This window comes from Squalius cephalus (genome assembly GCF_949319135.1).
Source record: "Squalius cephalus genome assembly, chromosome: 10".
NCBI classification, from domain to species: Eukaryota; Metazoa; Chordata; class Actinopteri; order Cypriniformes; family Leuciscidae; genus Squalius; species Squalius cephalus.
The window spans coordinates 21,728,049-21,741,257 of NC_137131.1; the positions used below are offsets into that span (position 1 = coordinate 21,728,049).

Sequence of the window (13,209 nt, forward strand, 5' to 3'; positions counted from 1 at the left end):
CTTGAATTTTGTTAGTTTTTTAATGTAATCTAAAATGTCAAGACAATCATTTGCTAACCTCTAGGTCTAACATCCTTTTAAAGACATTTACTTCCACAAACAGCATTCCACCCAATGAAAATCAAACATCAAACTCCAGACACTGAGTCACACTTCTGTCCCTGAGATTTGCGCATTTCAAAAGGACAGACCAAACTGCCTGTCAAGTTAAGTGCTTGCAGACATTCCAGAGTTATTTTTGCTCTGAGTCAGCAGGGCCTTTTAAAATATGATCCTTCCTTGGCATTGATTCTCAGTAAAACTTGCCTGAACTGTAAGTCCAGCCAAACCGCTGGAGTTTACTGGAGTGAGTTCAGCCGAGGACAAAAGCTCAAGCCTGTAATCTTGAATCTTATTATTCAGATCGTGTCTTTGAAGATGGAATATGTTTAGAGAGGCAAAATAGCAGTTCAAATATTGGGCATCAAAGTATATATCTGAGTATGGGTTGCTTAGTCTCTGAATATTTTATTACATGAGGTTTTTGGTTAGAACTTTTTGTGATTAAAGAGACTGTTCTTTTGTTTCAGGTCCAATCTCTGCTGCTCAATCCCATATGCCTGTCGGAAAGAGCGCAATGGAAGATTCTTTCAGCCCATATAATCTGATGTCAAGATCTGAATCCCCCACCAGCACCTTGGTGTCTCCTGATAGATGGACACAGGGCAAAAGTCCCAATGAGAAAAACTCTAGTGGCTCTAATATCAACTGGCCTCCAGGTGAGCTTCAGTGGCATATTATAATTTAAAAACAATGTTATTGCTATTGATCACAGAGATTATAGGCACTGAGTCTTTAGTAAATTGTTGTAGAATATTGTAATTATCATCAATATGCAGCTGGACTGTATTTACCAGATTCAGTGAAACCCAATTTGTCCTTGCTTTCTCTCAGAATTCTGCCCTGGAGTACCATGGAAAGGTCTGCAGAACATTGACCCTGAGAATGACCCCAACATGACCCCAGGAAGTGTTCCAAATGGCCCCACCATCAACACCAACATACAAGATGTGAATCGCTACCTGTTACGTGACAGGACTGGAGGTGAGGGATGATATGATATATGATATGACAGAGATTGTTAAATGGTTAATGAATGTTGAACTCTTTTGCTTTTTAATTAAAGTTTTAACAAAATTCAGTATATTAAGGAGCATTACATAGTAAATTAATTTCACTGTTTCTGCCCCCTTTTGCTGTCCACTTGGGACAAATGCCCATAATAGCCTTGTCCCCATCTCAGAGTGGGACTCTGTCATCCTCGAGTGAGTGGTCGGTCAATCCCTATAATTCATTTGGTCCGTCCTCTCAGAACGAGAGGGATGCTGACAACCCAGGTACAGCCCTAAACCCTAAATGGCTAACCCCCCACACTGCATGAAAAGTGGGATTTTCGTCCCCGTAAACGGCCGGAAATCTCCATAATTTTCGGCAGTTAACGACAATTTACAGCCTGTGAACGTCGCGTTCGTCTGTGCCACATATTGACGGAAACGAACCATGACGTATGTGCAGAGCTCGCGGAGGTGATAATGGCTCTAATTAGCATATGAATAGCAGCGCCTGCGCCTTGCCAGAGAATGGCTTGAATTTCCTCACTCAGTATTGGTTGAAACCACTACATTTAAACAAGAAAAATCACTCGTGATTGGTTGGCAGATCTGTTACTATTGGTCACCCTGGGTCATTATAAATTTAAACCCCACCCCAAAATTATAATAATTATATATAAATATAAAATTAATTATTATATATAAATATACAATTATTTGTGTAATATATGATATTATGTTGTATATTCATGTCATTGTTATCCTATGGACTACACTATTATTACCATCAAGGACATGAATTTATTGAGGAAAGGAAAATTTGCCAGGGACGTGCTGTTTATTCAAAGAAAGAGCTTTATTAACACAAACACACAACTATATCATACATGTAAAAAGCATATGAGATTTGCCCACACAACAAATGGGAAGCTCACGAGAAGCCCAAAATCCTACAGCACCGTGAAGTGTCTGTTTTCTGCTTCGGAGCTGTAGGTAACTAGCGGCATTCTGTCTGAATTCGGTCCATTTTTCCATTTGGCCAAATCCTAGACCTGCTGACCTTTTTTTGAACCCTGTCCTTACACCTGGAGTGGTCCCTCACAAAGTGTTCTCCTAAAACACACATTCTCCCTTGTTCTATTATACTTTTACTGGTTTAAACGTTGATAATGGCCAGAGACACTAAAGAAGTGTCTTATGCTCACCAGGACTGCATTTTTAAGTAATCAAAAATATAGGATAGTGTAAAATAAAATATAGGATAGATAAAATAGTTTTCTATTTCAATATGTTAAATAAAATATTTAAAATGTTATTTATTCCTGTGATGGCAAAGCCGAGTTTTCATCAACCATTACTCAGTATTCAGTGTCACATGATCCTTTGAAAATCTTTCTAATATGTGATGTTCAAGAAAATATTCTTATTATTATCAATTTTGGAAACAGTTGTGCTGACTTCTGAAGGATCAAAGAATCATGACTGCTGAAAATTCAGCTTTGCCATCACAGTAATAAATTACATGTTAAAATATATTTAAATTGTTATATCCTCCCCTAGTCTAGGGGTAAATAGGGAACGACGAACAACATGGAGAGACTTTGAAGCTAGAATAACTTTTTTTTTAAGCAGAGGCTCTGTTCTTTCTTTTGATATATTGCATACAGTATATATTGTTCAGATATTCATACAACAAAATATTCTGGGGGCCATGAAGGTTTTGCAAAAACAAAACGCTGGTGGGGAGAGTTAAAGGCAGTGATGGATGGTGCTATATAGCTGCTGCTTGTTATTAATTTGTCTCTCTCTTTCTTCCTCTCCTCCGTTTTCCAGGTAAACTCTTGGAAATGAAGTCTACCTGGTCCCCTGGACCCATCTCCCACGGACCCATCTCCCACACACAGGCGTCTTTATCTCATGAGTTATGGAAGGTTTCCCCAGGGACGCGTAACTCCAGTGCTTCCTCTCGCCCACCTCCAGGCCTGACGAACACCAGGCCTGAATCCCAGAACACCAGAACCTCCTCCACCTGGGGAGGAAACACCCTTGGCCTCAGCCAGGGTTGGACCAGCTCTTACTCCTCAGGTAAATCCTCAGTCCACCAGTGTGGGACAAAGCAGAAAAATCAAGTTACTTGTGAGGTGCTTCTGTAGTGTGGTCTGAACAGTCACCCCCCTCTGTCTGTATGAAGTTGTGCTTTTAGAGTTGCAAATGGGCAGAAATCAAGAATTTAGTGGAAAATATGCTCAGCTGCAACGTGTTTTCCAGACTAATCTTTTCTTTTTGTTATAGAAGGGGGAACTTGGAGCACTGACAGTCCCAACAGAGGAAGCAGCTGGCTGGTGCTGAGAAACCTCACTCCTCAGGTGCATAAACCAAACGCTTTTTAATACTGTAAAAACTAGTAGAATCATTCAGATATCATACTAGTTTTTACAGTACATCATACTCGTAAAGTATTTTTTCCATGTGTGTTTTTTTTCATATTACATGTGTGTATGTAACAAATTTTCATAATTTTTTTTTCATTAACATTTAAAAATCACTCCCATTGTATTATTTATACTATTTTATGTTTATTTTAAGCTTCATGTTGCACTGCACTAGTTTATAATACTTCTATGAAAAGATGCACTAGACAGATATTTTTGACCACTGCAATATGTCTAGCTGTTTTTTGTTTTTTTTAGCATCTCTCACATATGTACCACATTTTAAGATAATGTGTCAAGTTAACAGAAGTTTTGACTTGCAGAGCACCTCATAAATGTGAGTATCGAAACATTGGGCCAATTAGAAGTAGCTGTGGGCAGGCATATCATGAGCTTGTGTTTACAGTTGTCATTTGTCTGCAGTATGTAAAAAGAGTTGTTTAGCTCTAGTCAGGACACTTTCCAAATCTGCTGTTTGGCTATTTCTGTTATTAAAGACTAATACACTACATGAGTTTTGTCAGGATTTTTGGCCCGATTTGCAGTCTGTAACTATTAACACTATTTACCGAAAGTCAGAACCAGTCTGCTGATATTAGGAAGTCAGAGTTGACAAATTTAACAGAAAATCGCATTGTGTATGATGGACAGAGACTATGAAAACAGCTTTGACTTAGAATCCAGCCTGAGAATATCAAACATATTTTGAGCTGATTTTTATTTGTCATTCGCCTCCTTGCAACAAGGCTCATGGTTTCTCTGCGAGTTTGTTGTGTTCGGTTTGTTGTGGTAGTGTGTAATCCTCAGTTGCTTAGTGTATGACCTGATCACATTTTAAAAGTTGTGTGGTGTATTCCAGCCGTTGTGCTTATTTTTGCAAAGAAATTCTTCATAAAAGCACATTTAAAAAAAAAATGCATTCTGTACTGCACATTTCATTTATGTTTTTAAATGCAAGAACACAATCTGTCTGACAGGCCATTCAAATTGCACTTGCATATGAATAACACCAAATGTAATAACATATCTATGTGTGTGCATCAGATTGACGGCTCCACCCTACGGACTCTGTGCATGCAGCACGGCCCTCTCATTACCTTCCATCTGAACCTGACGCAGGGCAATGCTGTCGTTCGTTACAACTCCAAGGAGGAGACCGCCAAAGCCCAGAAATCCCTGCACATGTAAGACTAAAGGCTCTACTACTTCATACTTCTCTGAGTACTTTCATAGAATGCTCCAGAACAGCTTTCATTTAGGATTAATAGTGTTAGCCGTACATTTCTTCATTTTTTCCTAAATTCAAATACAACATTTTCCCTACATCTACCCTCTAGATAAGTGTGTATGACAACGTCTTTCTCTCTTCAAACTGATTTTATGTGTTATCCATCAAGAAATCTATTTAATGCTTGAATCTATTCCAACTATTTTTCTGCCAAGGTGTGTGCTGGGTAACACTACCATCCTGGCAGAGTTTGCCGGTGAGGACGAAGTGAACCGCTTCTTTGCACAGGGCCAGTCCCTTACACCCACCACTAGCTGGCAGGCCAGCCCAGCACCAGGCTCCAATCAACCCCGACTGGGCAACACTGCAGCCAGCCACCCCACAGGCCTCTGGAGCGGGGGTGGAGCAGGTACCAAGACAGTCTGCAGTACCGGGAACAGTAGCAGCAGAAACGGTGGGGACATGCTTTGGGGCGGTGTGCCGCAGTACTCCAGTTTATGGGCTCCCCCAAACGGAGACGATGCCAGGGTAATCGGCAGCCCCATCCCAATTAACACCTTGCTCCCGGGAGACCTGCTGAGTGGAGAGAGCATGTAGGATGTATCGGACATCATAAACCGACAAAGTCAAAAGAAGTACTGGATCAAAACCCAAGCAAATCAATGTGGCGATAATCACTTTTTGTGGATCTGTAATGGAGCTTTAGTGTGAGACAAAGCTGCAAACCTCCAACTGCTGTTTATTTGTCTTCTGATTTTTACGTCATACTGTTTGTTGTATTCGTGCATCTTGTTCTTGGTGTGCAAAGACCTTGAGAAGCCAGAATCAATAGAAGCAGAAGCCTTTTGATGCTTTTTTTTATTTCCAAAGGTTGTTTTTGCTCAAAAGTGTTGTTCAGGAGAAGCCATCAACGAAGCAGCCATCTGAAAGTGACCCAGGCACAGCGAGACCTCATGACACCTTTCCCTATAATGGCACTCTTCTGATGATTGGAATGATTCTGGTACATTTTTGGTTTTAAACTTTGCATCTTTTCTTCAGATCTTCTTATATTAGCCGTAAGTGCTCTCTCTCCAGGTCCTCCTTAAAAACCTTTATTTTATAAAACTAACAAAAAAAAATACTTTGTAACTTGCACAGTTCTGTTTCTGAGCCAGCGATTAGGCCAGAGCAAATGAGAAGAACACTCTTAGCAGTGGCCTGTCATCATGACTAATCACCAATGATATTTTTTCATTAATTCTTTTAGTTTTACAAAAGGGAGCTGCACTGCTCTATGATTTCTATTTACTCATGGTTACAAAAAAATAAACTGAATGTTAAGCTTTGATTTAGATCAATGAATGTCAAGAGTGTCTGCTGGAACTTGACCAAGCATCTGTGTCCGAGTACATAACCACTGTTAAAAACACTCTCAGTGGAGGCTTTTTAATTATACCTAATGGACATCAATCAATCAATCAATCAAAAGTTATTCAGTTACTGTGTGGTCGTAATTTTTATTGAGATACAACAGAGAGAAGAAACTCAATTCTGATGCATTGTGCAATAGAAGCCTTCCGTCCACACTGAAGCTTACTGAAACTTAAGACTTTTTTTTTTTTTTTTTTGAAGACGTCTGAAGAATTTAACCTTTGGACTAATTTGTCTGGCTTGCTGGCTGTTCGGTATTTATGTGGAAAGGAGAAACTGTTAATTGTGTTTGACGTCACTCCATGCGTTTTAAAACTGCAATGTGTGGGATCTCACAGTCTCCCGGCCACTTCTTCACCAAACAGAAACAGAATCCAGAGCGGAGACACATGGCACAGGAGTCAGGCACAATACCAAATACAATGCGTTTCTCTTAATGCAGTACAGAATAAGAGCTCCTTGCATTTGGTACAAACATAAAAGACATCTACGTTTTCTAAGTCTCTTCTTAAAGGGGTATTATCATAGCACTTATTACAAGAGTGATGCTCCATCTGTGAAGCCAATAAATCAGATAACGGAGCATATACTAAAAAAAAAAAAAAAACCTTCTTATGGCAACTTTTGGCTTTTTTTTTCTTTCTTTCTTTTTTTTTTTGGTACCAATGGTATTCAAAAAAGCTTGTTTGTCGTCCATCTCTGGCCCAGAAGCTTGAGTCCAGAAAAAAAAAAAAAAAAACATTTCAGAATGAAGGGAAGAACAAACTCTACAATCAAACGAAACTTACAATGTATGGTTTTTTTTGTGTGTCTTTACTTTTACTTTTTTTTTTTTTTTCTCTCTATCAAAGTGAATGTCATTGTTACTCTGAAATAGTCAAAAGTCTTTACCCTGTCTGGAGAAGGTACCTTGATTGGATTGAATTTGAAAAGGAGGTGGTGTGCTAGTGCCTCGAAGTGGAAACTGATCGGAGGACGTTCGATTCTCCATAGCAACTCTATTTGTGCACTTCGTACAATGGAATGCAGGACATTAATGATGTCATGATATGGATGTTAGCGGCATCATTCATCATTGGCCTACTTGTAGTAGTACTTAGGTACGGATCTTCAAATGTCCTCCCGTTCCTTCTCTGGATGACATCACATCTCTCATGCATTCTTCCCCACACCGTCCCTCACGTAGTCTTGCATGATTTATTTTTTTCGCTGGAATTTGAGACTGAATGGAATTGCCAGTGCTGTGTAATATGTTTTTTCACATTCTATTGGTCTTCATGCAGTGATCTTTAACTGCCTGCAGTGCTCATATGCAGATACCTGTCCTGTGTAACGAATGCAAAAAAAGATTGATGATGTGGGCCATATTTGTTTATTTCATGTCAAAAGTAATTTGTTTTTGTTGTTAACAGTGTTCTTAGGTCATTTAGAATGTGTATGTGTGTGTGCTTGACCTCACCCTGGGTGTCCCACCTCTAACTGAGCTGCTAACATCCTCTCTCTCTCCTGTGTGGCCTCGGTTAAGCCAACCATGTTATCGAGACAAGCCGCCCGTACTTGAAAAGCCCTGTCCGAGCAGTGTTTCTAAGGACAGACTCTTTCTGCCACTGGCTCTATAACTACAGCACACGGGATGCTGTCACTATGCAAAGTTTGAGAAGATGGGCACGTAATGTCTGCCCTGTGCCAATCTGTGGCTTTGAAAGGAGGTTGAAAATATCTCGCAGTCCTCCCGTTATACTTTCTTACACACTCGAGGCCATTGTAATCCTAGTAAATTTAGGATGTTGTCTGACACTAAGCCTAATTCTGCTGAATTTGATCAATCTCATTTAAGTACAATCTCAGGGCATGACAAGAAGAACTAAATTTATGTTTAGTGAAAGTTGATAGTTTTGAAGATCTATCGTCTGTAAGTGGTTTTACACACTAAATGATGTGTAAAAGCTTACGAAGTGTACATTAAAAGAAATGCAAGAGGATATTTATCAGTGGGGCAATAAAATTAGGAGGCTGGCTAGTTTGGGTCTTCTCAATCCTTCTGAACAGGGACTGCTGCAGAGCCATCAGTTCGTTTATACAGTAAATGGGACCTGTGTATCTTACCTCTCTGCTGCTGATTGTTGAATTCCCCTCATGGTCTCATGTGCCAATGTATACATAAATATATGTACAGTACACTGTGGCATCTCTGACTTCACATTTGAAATTCCAATGTTGTTTTGTTGTAAAGCACTTCTGTTTGGAGGCACTTTGACGATTCTTGTGTGTTTGAGGTGGGATTGGGTTTAAAAGGGGTTGAGGATATGCGTCAGATATATTTGTCACCTCATGCTGATTATTTGTGATAATCTTGTTGCTGTCATTGGAAGAATCCTTTATAACAAGCAAGAACTTTAACAGCATTGGGGATTATGGTGTGCCAATGGCGTACAGATAATGAGTAATCCCTGGTACTTTTTTTTAATACCAAAAATGAAATAGCATTTTAGTATCTTAAAAAAAAAAAAAAAAAAAAGACAAACACAAACAATGAAGAAAAAAAAAGATCTATAACATTTAAAAATGCACTTCTTGATGATATTATCTCCTGTTTGCTGGTCAGGTTCTGAAGGTTGACAGCAAGCTGGAGTGCCTTTTGTGTATGCTGTATTAACTGTTTGTTTGTAAAATTGTGCCCTGAACTGTACATTTCCATCTCAGTCTCAGTTCATTTTGGGCCTTTATGCTGTATAAACCTTCTTTTATCTTCTTTTTTTTTTGGGTGGTGGGGGTGGGGGGTGGGGAAGACATTTCAACAGATGTCTTAAGATGCTAAAGTTGATCATTGACTTTTTTTCTATTTCTGGGAGATGTGGGTGGGGGGAGGGGGGGATCACTGTTGCCTGTGTGTAACTGCCTTGTTCCAAACTCAGTCGCAGCTGACTGACAGTGAACCACAATGTGGCTGTAATTCCAAACAGTCAAAAATCACAGGAAGTCTCTGGTGACACCAGCATAGGTAGACTATGACATTATCATGTTCATTATGAAGAAAAATGCTATCAGATCTCTGAATCCTTCTCTTTTAAAACTACTGGGTAAAATATCATTTGAAATAAGCAATAGACCTTGATCATTACGGTGTGTCATCTGAGAGAAAGAAAGAAAAAAAAAAAAGTGATCAATGATCTGAACCAAACAGTCTTACTGAAGTTGCATGTTGGTTTAAATGAAATGACACAGGATGTACATGCAGTATTTGTGTATACCTTCAATCGTTGTGTTGAAACCCATGATTCTAAACAATGTTTATGTCTCTAGGCAAAGAATGAAAAATCATAAACATATCAAAATAAATATTTTCACCAATACTTGAATTAAAGCGCGCCAATTGTAAAATGTGAATTTATTTTTTCTTAAATTTTTGTTTGGGACTGACACTTTTAAGGTATTTGATAACATGCTCACAAGGTTGAACATTCTTCATGAGAAAGAAGCTGTTGAAAAAGCTGTTGAAAAACGTTGATTTTAGTATGAATGAGTGTGTTTGAATGGTTCTGTATGTGAAATCTAATCACTGCTTCTCTTTACGTAGCGACTGCCTGCAATTATGATCCATTTAGTGTTGTAATGTCTCCGTTATTTGTGTGTGCGTGTTTTAAAAAATGTTCCAACATGGTTACTATCTAGCGTTGCACTGATTGTCTTTTTTCCCTTGCTCAACAATAAAATAAAATAAAACAAAAGGAAAAAAAAAAAAACCTGAAAACCGCAGGGGAGATGACGACAATTCATGTGTTAATGTTTACTCAAGGACTTTATGGATTTATTTTCATCTTAAAATATTAAAAACCTGTAAAATTGTATCCTCATAGTGGCTTTTATTGTGGAGTATTTCCCATAAGAGTTATGATTTTGGAGTTAAGATTTTGCATCATTTCAGTTGCATTATTAAAAAAAAAAAAAAAAAAAAAAAAACGATTTAAAAAACTAAACTTTGGCCATAATGAAAAAGTTAGTAGAGAAGCAGTAATATTCATGAACAGTGAAGATAAACAGGTGCGAGTTAGTGACATTCTGACTCAATACAAAAGGTGCCTATATCTCTTCCATTCTGTGAAATTCTTTTTTCTTTTCAAATCTACCTGCCGTTTACAAATAATGGAATTTTCAGAAATTTCAAAAACAAAAAAAAAAAGTAAAGGAATTTACTACAAGAATGAAAGAAAAAAAAAACTACAATTACAATCACATCTTCCATCAAATAAATAAGAAAAAAATCTTTTTAAATGAAGACGTATGCTACTTGCTGAACTCTGGGATTGTTTCAATGTTGCGTTGAATTTTGCTTATGAATTACATTATTGTTATTGTTGTTTGAACTAATGCCAAAATGTCTTTAAATTTTTGTTTCTGTAAAAGCAACATAATTCTGTCATTGTCTTGCACACTGACAATGGACTTGGATATTTTCTCAGGAAGATTAGAGGTCCAGAGTTCCAGTTCCACTGTTATGATGTTGATTATCATGAGAATTTAACAAATCATTTAATGAAAAGAGGACAAAAGATGTTGATAGAAATCCAGCTTGAAGCACTGAAGGTTATGGATTTAAAAAGATGTCTTTTTGAATTTTAATCCGTAGCAGACACACATTTACCAAATATTAGATTTGTAATAAACCTATGCGTTATATTTCTTGAAGTGGAGTGCTTTCCATTTAAAATGTTTGTTTGTATCTATCGCTTTACTTACCAATACAGTTTTGTTTATTGGTTGTGGAAGGACCTAGCACTGTTTGATTTTACCTTGCTTGATGTTTCTCAACGAGGTCCAGTAAAAGATATTGATATTCCATCCTCTTATCTTTTCTTGTTTTAGAAATTAAGTAGAGGCCTGTATGCAAAGGCCTGAGAATTGTAGATCAACACATAGAACTTGAACTCCTACCAGATTTTCTTACTAGTTTTTTGAGTGGGGGTTGAAAATACTCCATCTAGGTTTAAGACTAAATGATGAGGAATTAAAATGTTGTGAAAGGATTAAGAATCTATGCACAAAAGTTTGAGGGGACGGTATGTCCGGTCATGCTATTCTCACGAGGATCTTTTTGGTGGGGTGGGGGGTTCATACGCTTGTTACAAGTTTTCTTTGTACGAGTTCTGATTTGAATGAGCAGATTGTATTGTGTCATCACCATGCTCTGTGTCTCTCAACCAAGGAGCATCATCAACCAAGCACTGTGGGTTTATGCCAATCCGTGACATTCTAGTGTTTAAATGGAATGATGGGTTGTGCAGGGTTTTGTGAGAGGGAATTTAATTGTTTCTCTTTATTGTTCAGATATTAAGAACATGACTGTACTGAGATTTAACAATGTTGCTGGCTTTTAAATGTGTTTTCCTTACCCTTAATAGAATGTGATCGTTGTGATCGTTGAGGACTTGCACCGAAAAAGTCTTTCCATGTGGTATGGAGATTATTTCAGCCTATATTAATAAACAGCATTTTTTCTCTTGAACTGTGTTCATGTTTTATTTATGCTGTGGACTACTATTTCATGTACACTCCATTTAGTCAACATTTGAGTAGAATTTTCTTGGAACTCTCTGTGGAGTTCCTTATAAACCTGTAAGAGGTTTATATGCTGGGCGATAAGGCAGTCATGCTGACTCAAACTCATTCAAAGTTATACTGACATCTAGCGGTATGTCCAATTGTATTGCTGGTTTGAAATGTGAGATTGGGAAGCAGGTTTTTATATATTGTTTATATTATTTAAATTAGATGCTAACTGTACTTGAATGACCAAAAAAAAATAGATGCCTTTTTGACTTGCCTTGACTAGGACTTTGTTAGCAGTCAGATATTATTAATCCATTCTGTGAGGAAAGGGTACTGAGATAAAGCATGCCGTTTTTAAGACTTTTTCTAAAAATACTTGTCATGTTTTTGTGTAAAAAAAAAAATTAATTGGGAAAATATTACTGAGGGTAAATACTGAGGATAAATTATGTAGCTGAAAGGCACATGCTAACGTGCTTCAGCCTTTGATTATTGTGGTTCGGTTTTGGATTGCCTTAGCCGTAGAACTTTTGCAAAATTAGTATCATGTTAACTCTACCTGAACCTACTGCTAAGGGACAGGAATACAGACTAAATAATGAAACTCTAGTATCGTCTTTCTACAATCTGCTTTAAATAAAGAATTTCCCAAATGACAAAATCCTATATGCCTACAGTAGAAGAGATTTTCTGGTTCCTCTGTTGCACTTATACAAATCGTACACAAGAATGCAGTATTGAGCTACATTCATTACTTTCTCCTCACCACAGACAGCATCACGTATTTACAAGTAGGCCTACCCATCAGGCCCTTGAGACTCATTTGTCTAATCTTTATAGCATAAACATTCAGGTGTTTGTCAATCTTTATACTTAATTTCAGCAACAGACATAAATCATATTCACATACACATACATGAGTGTGAATAATTATGTAGGTCTAATAATGTAATGGTGCATTTTTCACTCTCTTCTATCAGCTATCACTTTTTTTTCTTTTCTTGGAATATGCTTGGCAATTGTATAGAGTAAGTCACAAGTCTAAAAATGTGTGTGTAGGTGTTATATGCTATAAATAACTACTGTCTATACGTTACCATGGAAATACATCCTCAGGACCAGTGCCAAGAGATACTGTGGGTTTCTCTTTACTGAGAAAGTTTACTAAGTTTACTGACGCTGATTTAAAAAAGAAAAACGTGTTGGACAAGGAAATGTTTTCCATATGCATTTTAAAAGTGGTTAATTAGAGAAAATTATATAATCCTATAGATAACGATTTTAGCTGACAGGCTCAAGGCCACAGGTAGGCCTAATCCAAGCCCTGCAGATAGTCAGAACAACAGTATGATGGTTAGTGTGGTATTACTTAAAAAAAAAGAAAAGAAAAAAAAATCCAACTTTTCTCCTTAAATTCCAGTACTGAGCACTGGGACATTTCACTATATCGCTCTGCTAGTCTGAAGTTTATGAAGTTCCAAGTTGTTGTCAGTCTGTG

At 37.7% G+C, this 13,209-nt stretch overlaps 1 protein-coding gene across 4 annotated transcripts in view; it reads left to right on the forward strand.

Annotated features, from left to right (window-relative positions):
- The window catches only part of tnrc6c2 (trinucleotide repeat containing adaptor 6C2), a 145,687-nt gene extending 134,020 nt beyond the window's left edge, over positions 1–11,667 (forward strand). For 3 of the 4 annotated variants that reach the window (XM_079883215.1, XM_079883213.1, XM_079883216.1), the window contains 7 exons: positions 570–758; positions 934–1,083; positions 1,266–1,376; positions 2,925–3,176; positions 3,384–3,457; positions 4,568–4,707; positions 4,967–11,667. In XM_079883215.1, coding sequence (XP_079739341.1) covers positions 570–758; positions 934–1,083; positions 1,266–1,376; positions 2,925–3,176; positions 3,384–3,457; positions 4,568–4,707; positions 4,967–5,348 — 1,298 coding nt within the window. In that variant the 3' untranslated portion in view covers positions 5,349–11,667. The remainder of the gene's footprint in view (positions 1–569; positions 759–933; positions 1,084–1,265; positions 1,377–2,924; positions 3,177–3,383; positions 3,458–4,567; positions 4,708–4,966) is intronic. The other variant, XM_079883214.1, reaches the window with a different exon arrangement.
- Positions 11,668–13,209: the final 1,542 nt, after the last annotated feature.